The sequence below is a fragment of the Odontesthes bonariensis genome, chromosome 5 (genome assembly GCF_027942865.1).
Source record: "Odontesthes bonariensis isolate fOdoBon6 chromosome 5, fOdoBon6.hap1, whole genome shotgun sequence".
Classification (NCBI taxonomy): Eukaryota; Metazoa; Chordata; class Actinopteri; order Atheriniformes; family Atherinopsidae; genus Odontesthes; species Odontesthes bonariensis.
Genome location: NC_134510.1, coordinates 25,701,326 through 25,724,168, shown reverse-complemented (window position 1 = coordinate 25,724,168; position 22,843 = coordinate 25,701,326). Strand labels below are relative to the sequence as shown.

Sequence of the window (22,843 nt, the reverse complement as noted above, 5' to 3'; positions counted from 1 at the left end):
GTTGACTGGTTCATATGAATATTGTTGATAGTTAGAATGAGCGTGTTTATGATAAACGGCGAAAGCTAGGCGCCTCCAGAGAGGGCCACGTACACTTGTTATGATAAAACGGTATAAAAGGGTGTCACAAGATGAGCTCGTCGGACATTTTGTACATTCTGTATGCACATTTGCTGTGACAGTTTGTTCAATAAACTCCCCAATGAACGGCTGACCAACGTGGGATTCGACTCTAATTTCTCCACAACAAGACAAGCAACTCTGACCAAAGGAACAGCTTTAAGATGTCTCACTCAGTTTTACTCATCAACTCATTAAAGAGTTCCACTCAAATAAAACAGATTATGCAGTCACATAATACAACCCTGATTCCAAATAAGTTGGGAAATAAGAATCTCGTAGAAAATACCCAAATAAAACAATATCTTATTCACACTAGAACAAAGAAACATATCAAATGTTAAAAGAGAGGCATTTTACTTTTTCATCAAAAATATTAGCTTATCTTGAACTTGATGGCAGCAACATGCCTCAGAGGGCAGAGTTGGGGAACCCCAGTGGCCTGAGAGTTCAACTAAAAAAAAAGGAGAAATTTCTGGAGGATCATTGACAGTAGCAGTGTCCTAAATTTTCATCCATCTGGGCTTATTTTACGCAATTTTCAACAAGCATTAGCATGGCATTAACACAGCTTGGAGTTGATCGCTAAATGAGATGAACTCCAAGCTACACCACATGGTGGTGAAATGGAGCATCTTCAGATCAGTCAGGTGTACACGATCCTTACTGTGACCGTGTTATTCAGCCAAGTTGAAAAATCCCGGAGCCTTTTCTTCACGCTCAAGCTGTCAGTCTGATCTCATTTGAAATGAGCACAATATTGTCAGATCTCCACCGGTCTCCACCTTTGTAACTTCCTCAAACTGTGATTGTTGTTTTTCAAAGAAATCAAAAGAGAAAAGTTTAGTCTACAGTAAAGATCTATTTTCATTGACTCATTCCTCACCATGTCCCCCCATCATTCAATAACTGCAACTAAATAATCAAAGCAATCAATGATTTGATCAAATGCTGAATCCACATCCAAGTCGTCACCAATCATCCTTAATGTGTGTTGCGCGTGTGCTGTCAGAGCCCCGTGAGTCTGGGGAAAATCGAGACAGAGACAAGCAAAGCACACCTCAGCTCTCTGAAGTGTCTTCCCTTCTCCAAACACTGATCTGATAAGACAGGAGCAAACCCCACCAGGAATTAGTTTTCACTGCTTTTTCAGTGCAGAGCTGATAACAGCAAAGACACGTGAAGAGACCTACTTTGGTCCTGTCTCCAGACGCACTAAGAAAAGCAAACAAAATCCGCCAGAGGAAGAGTCCAGGACCCGTTGTTGGTCGTGGTTACCATGGCACTAACCCAGAAACTTCACTCAAACATCTGCTTAACATATTTGATCAAGAGGCAAAAACATAAAGTTGGCAGTGGCTGAGTGGCCTATGACACAAGGATGGACAAAAGCAAGATATTATGACCGCTTCGATTCCACTACTCATTGACTGAAGGTGGATTTAATTAAACCCAGCTGAAGGTCATGAGTTAAGACAAAGTGAGTGAGTCTGGAGCTGTGTTTCATGGAAGCTCTTCTGGTTCTGGTAATATTTAATCCAGTTGCCAACTCTGACTACTCTTGTGAGACGGCCATTCATACACTTGGAGTGGAGTGGAGTGGAGTGAGCTGAGGAAAGGAGGGGCCTGTTTTAAGGAATCCGCTTAAAAATCTGAACATCATCGTAAGGAATCTGCATGACTTTCATGTCGCCAGACACGAGACGACAAGCATTTTTGTTGACAGTAGTCTGTTTGACTGAGAGGCAAGAACAGATACAGATCTGAGAGGGAGGAGTGGGAGGGGGTGACACAGGTGGAGAGGCAGTTCAGTACAGTGGGCGGAGAGTTTGTGTAGGAGGGTGAGAAATAAGAGAAAAGGAGGGAACCAGCAAAGGAATTTGTGAGGAACTGAAAACAGTGGATGATGATTTAGGAGAATGGGAGGAGCACTGAGTAGAAAGCAAGGTTTCATATGAGGAGGACTTAAATAAGAGAGGGGCAGAAGGAAAGAAGGAGCAGGTAGAGTAGGTTAGAGGTAGGTTTTATTTTTGCCTCAGCCAGTTTCCTCACGCAGTTGAGAGAAAGCAAACAGAAAGCAAGAGAGGAAAAACAGCGAACAGAAAGCGCAGTTGAAGGCAGGAGCAGAAAAAGAAGAAGCAGCAAGAGAAGTAGGAAGGGAGCAGTTAAAACGTGGTAGAGATTAATTGAGGAACAGAAACAAAAAGCAGAGCAGGGACAAGGCTTTGAGGAGTGAGAGAAATAAGAAAACAGCAAACACTCATTGACAGAAAGAACTGGACCTAACTCCACGGACCACTGACATCAGCAAAACAAGGGGAAGAGCGTCAGAAAAGAGGTCATTGTGGTCAGTGTGGTGCGTGCCTGAGCAAGTCTACTATGCAAGTGAGACAGCTGAGATAAACAGACTCAAGCCCAGTTTCACCGTTCACTTTCAAAAGACGGCTCTCCCTGTTGCAGCAGCATGTTGATGAAAGAGTACCGCATATGTATGCCACTGACTATGGAAGAGGTAAGTGAGTCTGTCTTTCCCACACTCACACACACACACACTACCCTGCTTCAACTTTAAATTGACGGACAAAAGAAAGGGTTTATTTGAAACGTGAGTACGTCTTTTCAGCTTGCATTCTTGGAAGTTTTAATATGCTTACAAGAAAAGCGCCAACAGAGCACACACAGCTCCTGCAGCTGCTCTGTGGGAGCGTTGGCACATTGGGTAGTGAGGTTTCTGAGGTTTCCTCGGCAGCGATGAACTCAGGCATTCTGACAGAGCCAGCACACAACACCTGGCCAGCAGCCTCACACAGTATGCTATTTTGTGTATAGTATGTCTGTGTGTCTGCTTCTCTGCCTCTCTCATTTGTGCAGGACACAAACTAGTCAGACTTGTTACAACCTGAGCTCAAACAAAGGAATTCAGCCTGCAGCGTTATACACAAACAGATTCCACTAAGAGAGAAGGGGAGTTATTCCCTGAAGTGTCCTTCAAAAGGAATGTCCTCATCCCTTCCTGTACACACCTCCCTACCCCCCTCACCTCTACCTGTTACCACAACAATAACAGGGACAAATTGCAGTCCAGAATGGGATTTACAGTATCAGTACAGGGTGCACAGAAACTTGAGCTTGCAGCAAATCCTTTGGCTAGAATGTAATGTAAGTGCAGATGCAGCTTACTTGAGGAGGTATCAAATCGAGATGGCTATCTCATTCAAAGCCATTTACAACATCCCAAGCCATGCTCCACTTTTAAGGTGAATTGTGTTTATTCTCAAGTGTAAAATATATCCAGTAACACTTCTGTAACACAATACAGCACTAGTGTTTGGATAGATATTTCTTATAGTATTCTGCTCTGAGAAAAGCTGACAGTAGCTGAGGTGACAGACTGCGTCAGCAGGGTTGATGGTTCATTTTCCTTCTCCTCCTGGCTTTGGCTGAACATGTCCCAGAGCAAGACTCTGATCCGCAGATACTGTGTCTGTTAGAGGAGGACAGATGTAGATCACTCTGGACAGATACAGCTGTGCTTAACTTATCTACCAACCTGTATATCACAATAATGTCCACTGCCTTTAAATGTACTCAACCCCTCTGTGAGATTTAATGATTTATGGTTTTATAAAGGTGACTCTCCCTGTGTACATACTGTCTTTCAAAAGCTCTTTTTTTTTTAATCAGGGTCTTCACAGTATATTTGTTTCAGAATCCCTGTTCCATGGTATAATTGTTACAATCATTGTTCTTATTAGTTAAAGGAATGACCATGACTGGTTATTGTGATTAAGCAAAAGCTTTAATATAGATTAAACTTCTCTAATGGAAGTGTGCAAGAATAAAAGTTATGAGACAGATTTAAGTCAGCCAAGAGCAGAGCTGGCTCAAACTCTAAGTGGCCATTAAATTAGAATTACTTTAATTCAACATTGCAGGATAAAAACTATGAAAACATGGGTGTTTTCATTACTTCAATTACTTGTTGTGGCCTCTGTGTATCGTCACTCTACAAGGAATTATATTAAAATGTCTGATCCGAGGTGGTTATTTAGTGAAATGGGTACTGTGAATTCAAATTAAGTACATTATCAAACACGAACATTTAATCTGTTTTTTAATCATAAATCATTTCGATAATGAACTTATCTTTTTTTTTTTGCAGTCACACTGACTCTATCAGCAGAGTCTCCATGATACAATGAGCTATATTTACACATCTCCACAATTTATGACGAACATATTGTTGTAAACCGATCCTTAAAAAAACTGTAGGAGGAAATACGTGCCAAAAGGTGTCAATTTATGACTCACAACAGCCCTTCAGAGAGCAAGATAATGATTTAAGGACAGAAAGGTATTTTGAAGTGCCAGCTAAGATCAATTTCATAAAGCAAAACAGATTCACAAGCCGGTGTCTGTTAGTCTTACGACGGCATAAAAGCACACGACACTATGATTAATTAAGTCCCATAAATACACAATAAGTAAATATTGAATGTTGACATTCCACAGTAATTGCAACAAGAAGGAGGAGTGTCACATGATGTCATCAGTGAAGGATGGCCTACGGCTGTCTGCCCTATTTCTTTCGTTCTCTTTCTTTCTTTCTTTCTCTCTCTTTCTTTCTTTCTCTTTCATTCATTATTTCTTTCTCCCCACCTTTCCCTGTTTCTGCTTTTAACTGAAATTATACTTTGATAACTCATACATACAGGGCAGCAAAATTCATTGCATTAGAATGGAATAGCATAGCACTTTATATTTTGTTGTATAATTCAACAGTTAACTTTAAGAATAAAGTTAAACAACTGATTTATACTCAGAGCAAACATAAAACTGAACCCATAACAAGATTAGAGAGGACCAAATGAGAACTAAAGCAAAGATGAAGGGTTTTTGTATGAAGTACGTAGCTTGCTTAGAATGCAGCACTGATGCTGTCAGACTGAGCTCCAGATGCCCAAAGGCCTTGTCCTCTTTAGACCCACTAAAAGAAAATACTCCCGTCTCAGCATCAGGCACAAACTGGGGCTACAACAGAGATCAAAATCCCATCATCCTCATTAAGACACCACGCATTCACCCTCACTGACCAAATTATATTTTCCCAAATTCTGAAATGGTCACGTCAGGGAAATCATTATACACAGCATGTGACTATTTGAAAAATAAAGAGCAAAAGCGTATGCCCAAGCAGCCCTGACCAAATGTCTATAAAGTCAAATAAAACTCAACAACTATGGTTAAACCTCCTGCCAGGCGTTTTTTGTGTTTTGTTTTTCCCTTCTGACAGACTTACTTTGCTGGTTACTTCCTGAAATTGGCTGACAGTCATTACTGTTTTCTCAATTCCTCATTATTTTTTCTTTCTGTCTTATCATCCAAAAATCACAAAAAAAATGCCTCAAGGGGCTTTACAGTCAGCGCAGCATGTTAGTTTATTTACCTTTATGAATAAGGAAACTCTGTCCTGACAAGTCACTAAATGATCAAATGTGCTTTAGTAGCACAAGTTGAACAGTTCTGACAGCATGGGGCCTATAGGGATGTCCAGCTGTGTCTGGTCAATGGCAGCAGACCCTTGGGGTCGTGTTGATTACAAGACAGGGGTGTCTGTAGACCAGTGCTTTTCCTGATGTTGGATCAGACTGGGATCAGAAAAGTTTGTGGGGTTGCGATGTGAAAGGGCAAAGTGTCCTGCTGGTTGAGGCGGCTGCTGTCAGAGAGGGCTTTTACTATGGGAAGCAGGGTGTGCTTGCTCAGCAACAAAGCTTAGATGGGTGATAAGTGTCAAAGTAACATCTACATGAATGTCAGGACCCAAGATTTCCAAGCACAACAATGCATTGTAATGAGATGACAAGTCATTCCGTTCACCTTGATGTGAAGCAAATGCAGATACTTATCTGCAACGAAACTGTAATAACAAAAGCTGCCAAACAAAGTCAAGTATAAAGTATTTGTGGGAGGTTAAATTTACCCACAAAACTGCATCCCTGCTGCAAAACTTTAAAGGATATTTAATAGAGCAACAGATCCTTTCAGTGGCGTTTTATTTGAACTTATTTCTATGATTATTATAAGACTTTATTCCATGATAACATTTGTATTTCCATTTTCATTAATCTTTCCGAAAAACATATAATTTCTTCCAAAAAGTTTGTTTTAGATACCAGCAATAAAGATGCTCAGTTGAAATTTTGTTCCTTTATATATGACCAGCACCAACACAGACCTAAGACAGTAAAGTCCTCAGAATGTATCACTGGGATTGGATCAGACTGAATCACATCTCGTGGATTAGGACAAAGATTTTTTGCTTTCTGCATCATGTTTCCTTACCAGTTTTTCTCTCTCCCTATCTCTTCACATCATTCCCGCCCTCACCACCATAAACATCATCCCCGGGCTCCAGTACAGGATTGGGCAGCTCTACATGATCAGTAAGCACAGCTGCGAGCAGAGTGGTGGGGGAGAAGGGGTGGAGGTGATTAGGAATGAGGCAGAAACTCACCCTCAGCACGGCCGCGGACAGCTGACCGAGAAGCGAATCTACCTCAGCAGGTATGGGTTCAGCATCTCAAGGACCGTTTTACTGTACCAATAACCCTGATTATTTACAACCCCAGTCTTATCCTTAGGTTGTCAGTTCTGTCATTACGGTAACTGATGCTGTTCGATCTTCAGTCTCTTGCCTCACAGTAAAAGTTAACGTCATGTAAACCCAAGCCACTTACAAGCAATAAATCATCGTTTCAGCACAGTAAACCCACAGTGCAGTGTAACATGTCTACATTCGAAGTCCAAGAACCCTTTGTCTGAAACATGCTGAGGCTTTTACTGTGAGGTTACAGCGGAAGATCTTATTGTTCTATCAGCTCATTATCCAGTAAACCTTTAAGTGTTCTAATTGTGTAAGTGCAGGCCTCCAGCTGGGAGAATGCGTCCACGTCATCCTGCTGGTGGTAATTGCAGGATGTGTGGGAGGTTTTAGCCTCTCATTATTTTCCTTTGCACTGTTGAAAATGTATCTATCAGCAGTCAAAGGCTATATAAACCTTGTATACAAAACAGAGAAATGATCAAAAACAGTTATTAACATTAACTTGAAACATTCAAATAATGGAAACTTTTTACTTTACCTCCCGATTTATGAACATATAAACTCTCGTTGACGGTTTTACTACAACAAACTGCAGTATAATGCAGCTGCAAGCGAAAGTAAGACCACATTGAAAGATTTACTCAAGGAATGGTTTTGTGAAATAAACTTTCATTCAGTTTTAATCTTCAGATCATGTTGTATTTTCTTTGTCAATAAAAAAGAGATTTAAAAACACACGTAAACACAGCACCTTGTTTTGGCAGTGTTTCATGAGCAGCTGCCATAAAGAAAGCAAAAGTAAGTCCATGACATAATCAACAATGAAACAACTGTTTTTAATAGTTTTAATTTTAGTTTAACAATGAGCTTTAAAAATGGTGGTAGGGGAAGTTTATCATTCCCCAGTCTCTGAAGTCAGAATGTATTCTGAGACAGACCTTTTTTAGATTGGATCAGTAGGCGAGGTGCAAGAGGGAGGCTCTGCTCTGCTGTGATTGGTTGTTTCAGTTGAGGACTGTAATTAGCTGTTTCACTGTCAGGCAAGTGATAACAGTCAAGACACCTCTACACAAATAACAATAAATTTGCAGCTACATAAGCTAGGTAAACTTTGCTGAAGCGATTGGGTTGTTCATTGCTTGTTTCCTAAAGAGCTACCAAGTAACATCATGAAATATTTACAATCAGGGTGAGAGATGGTTATGGATGGGCTTAATGGACACCAAAGCGGGCGTGGGGTGTGCATTTATCACAATGAGCTTCCTCATTTTAGTCAAACAGCCTAAATGTTTAGAGTAGAAAGTCAAAGGCATTGCTCAGGTTGTCACAGTCATGGCTTCATACATCGTGCATTAGTTTGTTAGTCTTGACATCAGAATATTCTTCTCACTGATCCAATGCAGCATGAACCTTCACCTATCCTATCCTCAAATCATGTTTCCATTTCAGTCTTAAAGCACATGTACAGCTGATTCCCTCATAGCACAATGACAAAGACACCATCTGATGATGACATGTAATCATTGAGCCTCCAATGGGACCTTCATGAATAGAGAAAGTATGACCTACATGTAAGCATGATAGTGGCTTTAAAGATGCCGTGGGCTCTTATACAATTACTGGCCACATAATAAATAAGCACATTTCCTAAAGTATTAAACAGTTCTATGTATCTAAACTAAATCTATTCTTATGATTTATCAACTATGTGTGCTACATTTTGCTTTGGCTTGCAACTGCAGTATATTGTAGCATGTTAAAAATCAGTCAGTGTTTTATACACTGCTTACCATACCCAACATGGGGAAATTTGAATGAACCCACTGAAGGGATTTTTTTTCAATTTGCTACAGTCTGTACTCGTAAATGAACTGTGAATATATTAAAAGAGCAGTTTAAAAAACAACTAGCATTTTCTTCTTTAATTTCCTAACCCTGTAATAATGCCACTCATTACCCTAACAAATCACAGGTCTTATTCCAATCACCACTATAAACCCAAGGTCTAATCCTTGAATAAACTGTTAAAGAGGTAAAGACACTGCTCTCACTGAGGAGGATTCTTCTAATCTCTGTGTACTTGTGGGGCATTTGGTCCTCATTAATAAAAGTATGCAGGAAGACACGCACACAGGTAAAGTGACACAATGTATTCAACCTCAATCATATTCTGACTCAGACGCTACAGTAACAATTCATATTCACAGGTGTAATTGAGAATGAGTCATACAAATGAACACTGTGGTGAAAGTAGCCTACAGGTATCCCAGCTATAAATGGCAGAAAACACACACACTTAGGATCTCTTTGTCTCCTTCCATAATCTCTCTGCTGCTCCTCCACACCGTCACTCTGTGACTGTGATTCTTATTTTTTTTCTCTTTTGCTCTCAGTAAACTGCCGTCTTGGGCAAAAGCTTTTGTCCCTCGATTCTTCTACGTGACAGAAAAGGCCTGGAACTTCTATCCATACACCATTACAGGTGGGTGCACTTTTTTTTTCTTCCTCTGTTTGTGCAAAGCATAAGCTTACTTACGCTTCATTGCATATACAAAGCTTTTTCACTTGCAACAGCTGGTTTTTCAAGTGCCATCAAATATTTATCACTGTGTACATATGTATCACACTGGTGGTAAAGTGAATGTGTGTGTGGCTTTGATTTCATGCTCATGCATATGAGTAACTAATGATGTTTCCCTCTATCCATATTGAATGTCCCTGGTGCTGCAGAGTACTCAGTAAGTATTCTCACACATCATTTACTGTACAAGAACGCAACAGAGCTCGTCTCTTTCCAGTGTCAGTGAATCTAATCTGCAGCCTGCTTTCGCTCTCTGTACTTCTGCCCTTTTTTTTCTCTGTTTTTACCCCTTGTCACCCTGTAGGTATCATTCCTCCCCAAGTTCAGCATCCGTATTGACACAAGATTCGAGAACAACAATGGCCTTAACAACAATGTAAGTATGGGCCTGACTGAGAAGAAGCATGAGGTGAGAAAGATGGAATGGTTAGAAGGAGGAGGAGGAGAAGGACAGGGGAAAGACAGGAATTGCAATTTTCTCCGTAGCACCATGAAAGCGTTCATCAAGTTGATGTGCCCATTACAAGGAAAACAAGCAAAGCACAAAATGCACTATTGGCAGATCTATTAACCAGACGTGCAGCGTGCTTATCATGGCTGCCATGCAGCATAATGTCCAAAGCCAAAACACGTAAACCCACTCAGACAGAGACTCACAAACAGGAGCAACTCTGTGCGTCTACACTGTGTAAGGAGGGAAGTCAAGAAACAAGACCCAACATGTCAGAATTCTGGAAGCGCTGCTTGTTGAGAGAAACACTATGAATCTTGTTTCATGTCAGAAAGTTACAAGTTATGTAAATTTATTTCAGACTATTGTGAACACAGCAGTGACTATGTTCACATGCACAGCAATATTCCAATATCCATCCAATTAAGACCATACTCTGAATAAAACTTTGCCTTTTAAACAGCATTGTCTAATAACATTAAACAGAATAAGGTCATAACCAGAGTAAGCAATAATATAATCAGGCTAAATAGATTATCCTGATCCTTGTCACAATGAGTGAACACCTGAAACATCCCACTGGAGTTTTCAATTCATTTTTCCAGTTTTCATCTGGCGACACTCTGTTTACAACGCAAAACCAGGTCGAGCTATTATGAGCGATCTGGGGGGTATTACTAGAAGCTGGCTTAGCGGAAAGCCTGGCTTATTTCGCTACTTGTGGCTAAAGTTAGCGAGAGTTCCGTTCCATAAAGGTGGCTTATTTGAACTCCCGCTGAGTAACCATGGTAGTTTATGCTGCTGAACTGAGTAGCCCCTGACTGCAGACCGCAGATCGGGGCGGAGATCAACGTTGAGGGGGCGGAACGTTGAGGGGGCGGAGCTCAACGTTGAGGGGGCGGAGCTCAATGACTCCTTTGCGGGTGCCATCTGGTGGCGGTGCTCAACGTTGATGCTCAACATAGAACAACACATTGAACCGCAGAAGAAGACTGTGTGGAGGAGAATAAGTAGATTTGTTTTTTAATGTGCTATTTTGCAATATTTGTGACAGACAAGGAAGAAAGTAACATTTTTTTCATTTTAAAATATGCTATGCTCTCTGTGACGATACACTGTGTTCTTAGTTATTAGCTTAGTTATTATCTTACACCACGGAGACGACTTAGAAACTCAGCGCTAACTTTCAACAGCATGTGGTAACTTCTGGTTTTCAAAAATAAACGAGAACTGTCAATTTTTTATTTAAAAAAAGAGAGATGTGTGTCTCATAAAATAATTCATAGTACTATGCCCCTACACTCGTTTTTTTAAAAATAAACAACACCAAAGCTTTGAAGCATGCTTCAAACTCACTGGAAAAATTGTCTAAAAAAAAAAAAAGAAACCATTTGAGCCCTTCTACTGTGCAAAAACTATTTTTCTTGAATAAAAACACGTGAAGCAACACAAGCACCCTCTTTATTACACCAAGCACACTCCCAAAGAAAATATGAATGACAAACCAAAATTTTTCACATTGTTTTTAAATTATTGTGTTATTATATACAGAAGAGATGTATCATATTTGCTTTATTTGGTGCAACAATCGCTACTGCCAGTATATGTAACCCAAGGGAATTGAATGAAGCTTCGGGTAGTGAACCACTTTGAGACAATGGTTCAAAATGATTCAATTTCCATCACCAGCTGCAGGTTTTTGTCCCAAACAGGCAACAGTAGGACAGTCTTGACTCAGATAATCAGCTGATCTCAGTCTGCAGATAGTTGATTGGTCAAACTCTGTGCTTATATATATATAATTATCTATCTAATATATATAATTGTTTCATATATATAATTATATATCTAATATGTATTATTATAATTGTTTTATATACAGTTATAATTCATTCCTTATTTTAGGCAACTCGGTGCTGCTTGCTGTTTGTGAATGTGCTGCATGGTCTCCGCCACCAGATGGCACCCGCAAAGGAGTCATTGAGCTCCGCCCCCTCAACGTTGAGCCCCGCCCCCTCAACGTTGATCTCCGCCCCGATCTGCGGTCTGCAGTCAGGGGTACTTGGAGTTGAACTAGCCTGGTCGCGGGCAGGCTAAAGTTGAAGCTTAGCTTAGCTGCAACTCAAAAAATGTCCGACCGGCTGAAACAGACTCCGGAAAGAAATGTTCACCAAGAATTCTGCGCTCCCGCAACTCATGTCTTGTCTAAAAAACGAAGCAAAAACTGTGGTTATCATATCACCACTTTCACTGTCTCGAAAAATCAATCAGTCGGTGCCAGTGCAACTAAAGAAACGCAACTATACACACGTATTGAGCATGAAATTAAATGAGAGAACATGGTATTCATTAAAACTGATCAATACCTAACAAACACCCGATCTACACCCACGTAGGACCAGACTCAGAAAAATGGGGGACAGGTAATAATGTTAATGATACAAATTATTGTATCTTATATTGTATCTTATTATACAATTAAGCTCCTTTCAAAACAGTCAAGGACTGTACAAACAAGATATTAGATAAAAAACACAGGAAGCAATCACTGTAGGTAAGCAAAGTTAAACGGATGGGTTTTGAGTTTAGACTTGAACAGAGGGTGAGTGTTTGTAGAGCACAATTCGTACAAAAGGCATTTCAAAGTGCTTTACAGCTACATAAAATCACAAGATGGCAATAAAATCATTAATTAATTAATTTAAAAGTGAAGAGTGCAGATAAAAAACTTTCAGGTGTCATATAAATAGAACCGTTTTCAGTCTGGATTTAAACATTGTCACATTGTCCAGGCCCCTGCTGGACCCGTGGAGGCTGACTATGTAAACCGAACATTTTTCCATATCCTAAATGTACAGGTACACTTGGGGATAATTGTCCATAGACTCTGAACTGGATTTCTCATTTTGAAAAATAACATATCAACCCTTTTGAGTAATGCTGAGCAATGTTACATTTATGCCCTGTGAAACCTCATCATTGACTCCTATCCTCCGTGCATACAGATGATCTGTGATGGAGGTCATTTCATTTCCAACATTGAGGCTAAATGGCCAGGATCAGTTCATGATTCTAGGATCTTACGAGCATCCTCACTGGCACAGAGGTTTGCACAAGGCGCAAGAATTTTACTTACCCGAAGGAGTGTACTTTTGAAGTAAGGTGTAGCATAGGCAGAATTTTGGTAATCTAATGAGAGGTCAGGTGTAGAGGTCATCTTAAGGAATTTAAAGTGCTCGTCATACTTTATTATAGATAGCCATATAAGGCACATATTGCATCCAATTGCCAAGTCTTAACACATGTATATCCATCCAACATTTATCTTATTCTGAAGGAGAGTTCAACGGTGTCCTGCTTGGGGACAGAGGCTATGCATGCTGGCCGTACCTCCTCACGCCATATCCTGATCCAGGAACAAGGACATGCACATGCACATGCTAAAACAAGGGCACGGATAGAAATGACCTTTGGCCAAATTAAATACAGGTTCATTGCTTAAACTTCTCAGGCACCATGGCTGACTTCTGACAGAGCCATCTTAAATTAATAGTATACTTCATATTTTATACATTTTGTCTTGTGGACAACTTTTCAGGCTGAAGTCTTTTCTTCGTTGAGTCCCCCAAAAGGAGCATTAAACATCTGCAGCTCATCCAGAACGCTGCTGCTGGAGTTTTAACCCGGACTAAGAGATCTGAACACATCACAGCAGCTTTAAAATCTTTACTCTGGCTTCCAGTCAGTCACAGAATAGATTTTAAAAGCCTGCTGATGGTTTACAATCTGTGACATGTTCAGAGAATATAAACCCAGCAGAGCTCTCAGATCCAAGGACTCAGGTCAGCTGGTCCAGTCCAGAGTCCAGACTAAACATGGAGAAGCAGCATTTAGCTGTTATGCTGCAAACAAGTGGAACAAACTGCCAGTGGAGATTAAACTTTCACCAAATGGAGACATTTTTAAATCCAGGTTAAAAACATTTCTGTTCTCATGTGTCTATGCATGAAATCTGCACGCTATCTTTTAATTTATCTAGACTGTTGCTTGTTTTTAAATTAATTTAAATGATTTTATTTGTTTCTCTTTAATGCTCGCTAAATGGACAGAGATGATTTATAACTTTCCACACGTTAGGTCATGGCACCCCACTGTGAATATAAATGTAAAAAACACATTTCTAACACGTCGCATGAACCGTACAATAATGACAAGTTTGAGTTCAAGTTGAGTTGAATTGTTTAATTATTATTACATGTTTCTCAAGCTGTGGAGAGAAAACAGAATAAAATACAGTTCACAACACCAAATTCTCCTTTATCTGAATTTATACCAACATCCCTCTCCAGTTTCATGATCTCTGGCTTGATCTTTTTTATTTTCAGTTTCTTCCATATCTCTCTTTATTGGACAAACACATTTCTTCAAAGGCTACTTACCACTCTGAAATATTTTCCTGTACTTTACCTTCACTTGCTGACAGGTACGCTTTTGGCTGTTAAGATTGATCCTGTTGAGATGTAACAGTGAAAAATGAATATGTGGGTCTCACAAGATATTATAGTCACAAAGTATGATGATGCGTGTCGATTATTGGGTTATTAATAAAGTGAGCAGGGCCAGTATATTTGTGCTGTACATCACATACAGAGACAATTCAGCAACTTTATGTAAACAAATTATAACACAAAGAGGAGAGCATAAATACATGAGGACAGTAAAATAAATGTCTAACAATTGACAATGGTATGAAACTTTCATAATCATAACTTACGCATTTAGTCTGTCTGCAGTTGTTTGCCATGACGTTTCTTCGCTTTATTGATCGCAGCTGTATTACCATTTCTGGTGATGACACTTTTAAAATCCTCATACAGCTCCATAAGCATTATTTGTTCAGCTGCCGAAAAAATAACAGCGCTTCTCGCTCTCATTTTCACACAGATCTCGGTTTTTCCACCATCCACTCGTCCGGGCTTCTTACGTTGCTCGTGCACTCGCACTAAGCTAGGCTATCGCTTGGATTAGCTTCAACGAGATGCAGCTGGAATGGCTTCGGGGAACGACTATAGGCTTAATTGGGAGATGGCGCTAGTTCAAGCGACGCTTACCGGCTATAGCCTGGCTTACTTTAGCTACTTTCTAGGAATACCCCCCTGGGCATGTTTTTTAAGAGCACAGCAGATTGTTTTGGGCTTGTTTTTGTAGATCGGATTGTTTGTTTATCACACGATCTGGCAAAACTAGTTCTGGTGGATTTCAGGGCAGAATAGGAGGGCTGTGGTAAAAGAAAGATGCACTTGAGAGATTTTTTTAAGGGATATGGATATATTTAAGAATTTGGATGATCACAAACTTTATAAATGTTTAGGGGGCATTAATGTAGGCTTGTGTTATTAATCGGACTAGGCTCTATAAAATGTAAACGGTGATATGAATGGAATATCCTACCCGCAGCTAATGTAACCATAATTGGAATTTTGTCTTATTTCCATTCGGTCAGAAGTCAGAATATTGCTGTGCAAGTACACATACCTGTCAACATTACCATTATTTATTTACACATTCAGGAGCTACAGAGAACACTGGTGTTCAGTTAGAGTAAGGTTTCTGGCTGCCTGAAAAATGGAAGTAAATTATTTCCATTTATCAGGCATTTTATCTTTGATTCCATCTCCTGTGTGTAATATCTCGTTTTTAGTCGTCATAGCTGAATTTCCACCAGAGGAACCATATTCAGGGAATTGGGACCTTTAAGTACTGGATTTCCTGAAATAAAGGCAACAGCCGTTTTTTTACTTCAATGGCATAAGGTACCAGGCCTATAGAGAGGCAGGTCTTAATTTCATATTCTTATTGGCATAAGTCTAACTCCGATAATTTTCTACAGTGCAGTATTTCAAAGGCCTCAAAACAAAATCTGGAACTGTGCACATACTATAAACACTTGCACCTCGTATCCACAAGTCTGTATGTTCATATGGGAGTAAAACCCCATTAAAGTCCATCATCCCTGTGAGAATCTCTAATCTCAGATGTGTGTGTCAAACTCCATCACTGATTACTTTCCCATCTAGAACCTGATGAGAGTTCAGGAATTTTGGGCGTGAAGCTTACAGCAGAGATTTCTCATTGTTTTGCGTACTATTTGTTTAATTATTGTGTTCATTCTGAATGAGATTGCTTTCTCATTATCCAGTGTTGACTGATTGACCCATTTCGTAAACCAGTAAATCCTGATCACAAGCAGCACAGCTCGAGTTCTTTTCCGCACTCGCTATTCATAGTCGCCTGTGTTTTCACTGATATGGCTGAATTGTTGTACGGTTTGCTTCGTAGTGGAGCAGTCATGCACAAATATGACCAGTAAAAAAAGCAACCATCACTTTGTCATTGGTCACATTTACATTTTGTTTGTTTTACTTAAATACAAATTTTCAAAGCCATGATGACAACAAAGTATTTTTACAGTGAAAACACACAGAGAGAATGCAGAAGAGACCGTGAGAGTGTCATGCTCTGAGCGCAGCGTTAAAGGCAACACAATATCCTCAGCCAAAGCAACACATTCCATAAAGGGGAGCAGGGCCTGGGGTAGACACAGACCAACATCCGCACCGCGGGAGCTTATCAGGCTATTATCTTACCCCAGGATTTTCTTATTTGTTAGTTTTGAACTGTGAAATGATCAACATCAGCGGGGCTTTAGAACAAATTCGGTACAAGGCCAGGTGAAAGTGCAATCTCTTCTCTCGCTTTCCCTAGGTTCACTCTATCCTCTCCCAAGGAAGAATGAATTCTGCTTTCATAGCACCTCTTTTTCTTTGTCTTTTAATATCCCCGATATGTCCTTGTTTTTTCCGTCATCCCCTACCCTGCTTACTATCTATCTGTTCTCTCGTCTGTTTGCTCCAGAGTGATTTCCTTCAAGGGCCTCAGGGTGGAATATAGCGTGGGGTGCTATGGTGTGTGACCTCCGTTTTCTACACAGTTACTTATCTACTCTTATCCTGCTCTCCGCTGAGTGAGCAATGTATGTGTGTAAGAGTATGAGTGAGAGTGTGTATGTGCATCATTATACTGTATGACCTCCCCATCTGTTTGGATGTAGGTGTTTGGAGACACACCAACTCCAGAAGGGAATGTGAGTTTCCTGGATATCCTGAGTGACCCCATACCTGAAAAACACTACAAAGAATCAGAGGTACGTTCTGCACTCTTTAAAACAGACAAAATAAACAAATGAATAGATAAATAAATGAATGAATGAAGAAATAAATAAATAAAGATGAAGGAAAAACTATGTTATTAGAGTAAAGGAATACTAGAGAGTGTGCTTATGACTTGTTTGGAAGTATGCTGACCTACATTATGCACATTCACTGACCCGAAACTGCCCTGGAGCGCCTGGGAGCTGAGATACTACACCTCAGAACCCACCTTGTGGGCTTTGGATGTCGTCTTTATGGCCTCTTCTGCGTGACAACAAAATAATGTGTATGGCTGTACATGTGCAGGGCTCACACGGAGATTTGTTTTTATGACAGTCGTGTTACATCCCTCAACTGTAGGGGAAGCCAAAGAGAAAAACATTTTGGAAAAAAATTCTCTTGTGTTATTTTAAAGGAACTTTTCAGCGTTTTGGGAAATGTGATTGAAATTTCTGTGACATGCTTCAGTCAATACACCATGAATATACGCTACAACAACCCATGCCCTCACATCTGTGCACAAAGCAGTGTGTTTTAAGGGGCGCAGTGAGTCACTAAATTTTGCTCCGCCCCATATTTCTATGGGTTATCCCTTATTTGAGATCAGTAGTATAGCTCTGTGCAACCATACAAACATAAATTTAGGCACACATTACGCTCAATAGCCCTCTAAGAAAGTTCTTACCATCTGAAGAGCACACAATACGTAGCCTGAGAACTCACAGAAGCACACATCAATCTGATAGACTAGTTTTGAGTTGGTAGTCACTTCAGAGACCTACATATTTGGGCTATAATGCTTGCTACCACTTACACTTACACAAATTGTCTTTTAATTCAGCTACATACATAGGATTAACATTGCAAGTTCTGGTTTTATGAGGAGTTTTTGTCAACAAATATGGCACAGTAACGGTTACAGCTTTTACTTTGCTATAAAAGCACCTAAACTATATCCACTACTTCCTGTCTTTATGCTAAGCTAGGCTAATAGGTCCATACTGAGCACACAGACATTAAACACTTACACTGAGTATTTCCCGAAAAATCAGACTATTCCTTGACAGATAAGGTCTTGTAATGCACATATGTGAACCCTGAGATGATGAAGAGGGTTAGGGTTGAAAAAAGACATTGTTGCATGCCTCCCATCACAGATTTCACCCTTCTTTACTGCCTGCATGTCCTCAACAACAAAGATCAATTTACAGACCGTTGTACACATAAGCAAGTCAAGAACAACTCAGCACAGACTGTACAAGCATACATGCATGCACATACACACAAAACAATCTCAAATGTACCGGTGGTTTCTATAAAGTGACAAGATGAGGACATAAAATCACAAACATGAGCTTCCTTTGGTCTCAGATGCATAATGTGTGTTATCACACTTTCCTCTTAAGGACTGTGTTGAGCAAAAACCTGCTTACACCTCCACACAAACATCGTGACACTCTCACATATACACATGCTTGTAGCACACTTACAGACACCCATAGGTTTTTTTCTGGAAGCACCTCCCAGGGTCACAGTCTGCTTCTAACCCCCACCCCCCTTTGCTCTGTGCAGGATCTGAGTCGCTGGCGATCAAGTAAAACAGACCGTGGGCCTCTGCAGAAAGACTGGAGAGACCAACACAAGCCCATTATGTGCTCCTATAAGAGGGTGAAGTGCAGCTTTGAGGTGTACGGCTTCCAGACCAGGACTGAGGAGTTCATACACCGAGTGAGATGTGGCTTTCTTTCCCTTTGTGGGTTTTTTGTGTTGAACTGGGCTGAGAGAAAGTGACAATCCTCCTCATTCATGATTGTTGTTTTTGTTTGTTTGTTTGTTTTCTTTTTTTCATTTGAGTCTGCCATGTGAGGAATATTGACACGAATAAATCACCACAACAATTTCCTGATTTTAGCATAATTACCAAAAGCATCGCCATGAGGGCTGTCAGTCTCAAATGACCTCTGCACGGCGTTTCGTGTAATTCAACATTAGCTCTGATTTATTAGTGAAATTGCTGTGTTGCTTTGTACCATAACAGTGAGAGGGCATCTACTGCTCCAGTTCTAACACAGCATAATTTCTCACAATGGAGGTTGGTGGAACAAGCTAAACTCTTTCAACACATTCATCCTCCACAGTGAGCCAAGCTAATGGAGCATGAACAAAACCCCAAAGTTTCTGTTTGTTCTTGTTCATGGGCGTTTGGTTTGTGGCTCTCATTTTGACAAAGCCTCACACACGTCATACCGCTGAGAGAAGTTCCCACACATCCCATGATCTTAGATTAATTAAACAAATGATTGCCATGATTTTGACACTGATGCGCTACATAATAAAGCTAAATCTTACATTTCACACATGGCTACACACAACAGCTGTGTCATTTTAATTACATTTTCTTGATGGCATGTTCTTGTTTCCTTTATCATTTCAGAACATCAGAGACATTCTTCTTGTTGGCCACAGACAGGCAGTAGCCTGGATTGACGAGTGGCACGGTGGGTCAAAAATACAGAGACAATGCCGCATCTCAGCATTCACGGGATAAAATACTTTTAGAACTATGGCTTTACTTTCTGTGAAATTAAATCCATATTTTTGTCCCTGTTTTAATGCAGTGTGCACGTGTACGTGCCTGTGCTTTCCCCACAGGGCTGAATTTGGAAGAGGTGAGGGAGTATGAGCATACAATGCAAGAGAAGACCAACAGCAAAGTCAAATCCAGCCAGAGCAACACAGGTGAGGTTGCAGCTCGTGACCTGCACTGTACTGAAATGCCACAGAGAATTGGAGAGAAGGGAGGGAAAGCACAGCTGCATGTGAGAGCAGTGGAGGCAGGGAGAGAAAGACATAGAAACCAATGATTGTAACAAGGAGTAGATGGAAAAAAGCTGTAGGTCTGAAATGTATATTTGTGCTCTGAGGTAATTATCCTTACATCTCAGTTCACCATAATGAGCAAGAGAAGAAGGCAGAGAGGAAAAAGTACACAATTCAAATTCAGTGCACACAATTTTTGAACCATGAGGAATTTAGAAGAAACAGGTATTTTGTGTTTACGTTATGTTGCCTGGCCCTGTCAGTACACTACAAAAGAGCATGAATTAATAGCTGTGTAATTCTGACATGCCTGAAGAGAGCAGCTTGCTCCACTAGTGCTTTCGCTGTGCCCTACAAGTACCCAGATGGCTGGAGTACATCTGTGGGAGAAAAAATGGAGAGGAAAGAGCAGTCGGGAGGCATTTCACAACACAAGGAGCAGCGAGGAGGGAGAGACAGAGGGTGTATGCCCAGAAAAGATGACAGAAAAACAGATGTACTGTGTCTTCGTGTGTGTGTGTGTGTGTGTGTGAGATGGAGGGGTAGGATGGTTCATGAAGTGATAATGCCACTGCGTCGCTCTGATAAACAGTGTAATGCAGCCACCTGCTGCACTCTCCCCATCATGAGCCCTCTAAACATAAATAACCAGCCATTGCAGCACTTAGCTGTAAATGTTAGTACTGGTGGGGGTATGTGTTTGGGCATATATGTGATGTGCATGTGGTTTTGTGTCTATTGTGTGTGCGTGTGTGGTCACCCTGCCCCCTGCTGGTTTGTGTGGTGAACCTCAGCAGGATGTGAACGATATCAAAGGTAGAATTCCCAGTACGGGCTGTACCATCTTGTGCCTGTGCTCTCTCTCTTTCTCTCCTTCTGTGTGTGATGATGAGAGACATCAAGCTGCAACAAATCTGCAGTCATTGCTCAACCTGCTGCAGCTCACTCCACTGCCTTGACCCCCTACAGGCCAAAAAATGCTACAGCGTTCAGCTCTGCACTGCACAGACGGAGCAATACCGTGGTTTTCATTTTGTTCATCTGCTTTAATAAAAGTAAATGGATGTCATTTACTCGAGAGAATCTAATAAGAAGTAGGGTGCGTGCGCTGAATACGAATAGGGGATTAAACTAATGGGAGTTGAAGTGTTTGACACAGTTCTTAAGTATACTTAATACATTGGAAACTCAAACAGGACTCTCCCTTTTTTCTTTCTTTCTTTGTTGAAGTTCTTTTTTTCTTTAGATTAAAAAGTTTGATCATTTGCTCACTTTGAGTTTGCTTTATAGGCAGGGCATGAAATATACTTGTTTTGCCAAAGCATAAAGAAAATATCTGCCTGTCCATCACAGGTCCACCAGGTGCCTCCCGCCCTGCGTTCTCTCGCTCCATCTCTGTGACAGATGAGCGCTCCCTGAAGAAGATGGGAGTGACTAACGCCATGTCTGACACCCCAGACGCATCTTTGCCACACGTTCCTGTTCGCCTCAACTCAAACCCTGAGTGATGCCTCACACACTTTGTACAATGCAAACACAAAACCCGAACACAGTGTCAAAAACCATCTGAGTCATGTGATGTTTTTTTTGGAAAATATGAACACACACACGTGTGCAAATAGCAATTTGGTTGTAGAAGGCAAAGTTTGACATTTTGGGGGACAAAAATCCTTTTGCTCTCAGACCCAGTTAGATAAGAAGATTTATGCCTATCAAAGAAAGACTTAATCCACTTAAAAACACAGTAAAAGTATAAAAAAAACGACAATATGCCATTTTTAGGGGTATCGTATAGGGACTACTCTGGCAGGGACTTCACCAGGTAAATCACTGAGGAAAAATGTTGTGAGCTTGGTAGATGAATCCATTTGAACAATTGTAGAGAACCAAACTAGCCGCTTCCCTTATTTTCTGTCTTTGTATGAGGGCAAACTATCTGGCTGCTGGCTACAGCTTGTGTTCACTGTACAGAGAGTGGCATTGATGCCTTCATCCAAATGTGCCAGAGAACCCAAAATGTTGAGCTATCCCTTTAATCCCATCAAAACCTTGCAGTGTCTTCAACAGCCTCCAAACATGGTGCATGTCAGCACATTCTCTCAGTTCTTCAGCCTGAGTGGAGCACACCAACCACCAGCAGGGCTCTATGATTGTTTCCAAGCCCCCAACCTGCAGTCTACAGACAGATGCATAAGGAGTTTAATAGAGTAGATCTAATGAGAGCGCAGGGGAGAAGGGGGGAGGCGGCCCATGCAATGGATCGGCTCCCCTCTCCAACTCAGCCAATAGGTCAGACCAGGTGTATTGACAGAGGGCACTGAGGCGTTGTATTGGCTCCTTGAGCGCTTAGCTGAGAACTGTGAGCAGGTCAAACCAAGGCTAAACTTCAATTATGTGCCAATGATGCCACTATTTATAACACTGTTGGCTTGATTCTTTTATAGACTGGGTTGTCATCATCAGGGGTCACTAATGGCAATGATGAAAACTTGTTTAATGTATATAATTGGGAAATCTTACTGTTGCTTTTTTTGGAATCACATTTACACTGTATAGTCTTTTATAGTGGATTTGTATCAATAAATAGACCTTTTTACAATGAGAATTCACTTGTGCTATGATTTCTGCCCAGAAAAGCAAAAAAAAAAATTGACTGGTTGCTCACATTATCAGCTATGTTGGATCTGTATTGACCTGTAAAGACAGACCAGCTGCTGGCAACACAGCACTCACACATAATCTGCTCAGCAATTTCACACTTGTGTGCCATGTGGAACCTGCTCCAGCAGCAGAGGACGTGATTGTTTGTCGCATTTTTTCACTATAAGACAACAGAGAATTAGGAATGTTTAACAGATGCGGGGTTGGGAGTTGGGCGTTTGAGCATGTCTATCATTGCGATGTCACTTGATTGTTAAAGACTTCAAGACAAAAGCCCTGGCTTGTCACAAAGATACTTGAAAGTTCCTCTGATTGAGAGACATGACAGCCTGCTTTGAATGGCACCCTAAATGGCTCACATTATGGGGCTCATTATGACGTCTTTTATCCATAGA

At 40.7% G+C, this 22,843-nt stretch overlaps 1 protein-coding gene across 1 annotated transcript; it reads left to right on the top strand.

Annotated features, from left to right (window-relative positions):
* The first annotated feature begins 2,017 nt into the window (after positions 1–2,017).
* pitpnc1b (phosphatidylinositol transfer protein cytoplasmic 1b) lies at positions 2,018–22,392 on the top strand. Its single transcript, XM_075465695.1, has 10 exons — positions 2,018–2,632; positions 6,536–6,684; positions 9,118–9,206; positions 9,455–9,462; positions 9,610–9,681; positions 16,868–16,960; positions 18,540–18,695; positions 19,402–19,465; positions 19,620–19,706; positions 21,141–22,392. The coding sequence occupies exons 1-10, from the start codon at positions 2,585–2,587 to the stop codon at positions 21,293–21,295; spliced, it is 921 nt and encodes a 306-aa protein (XP_075321810.1). The 5' UTR covers positions 2,018–2,584; the 3' UTR covers positions 21,296–22,392.
* The last annotated feature ends 451 nt before the right edge of the window (positions 22,393–22,843 follow it).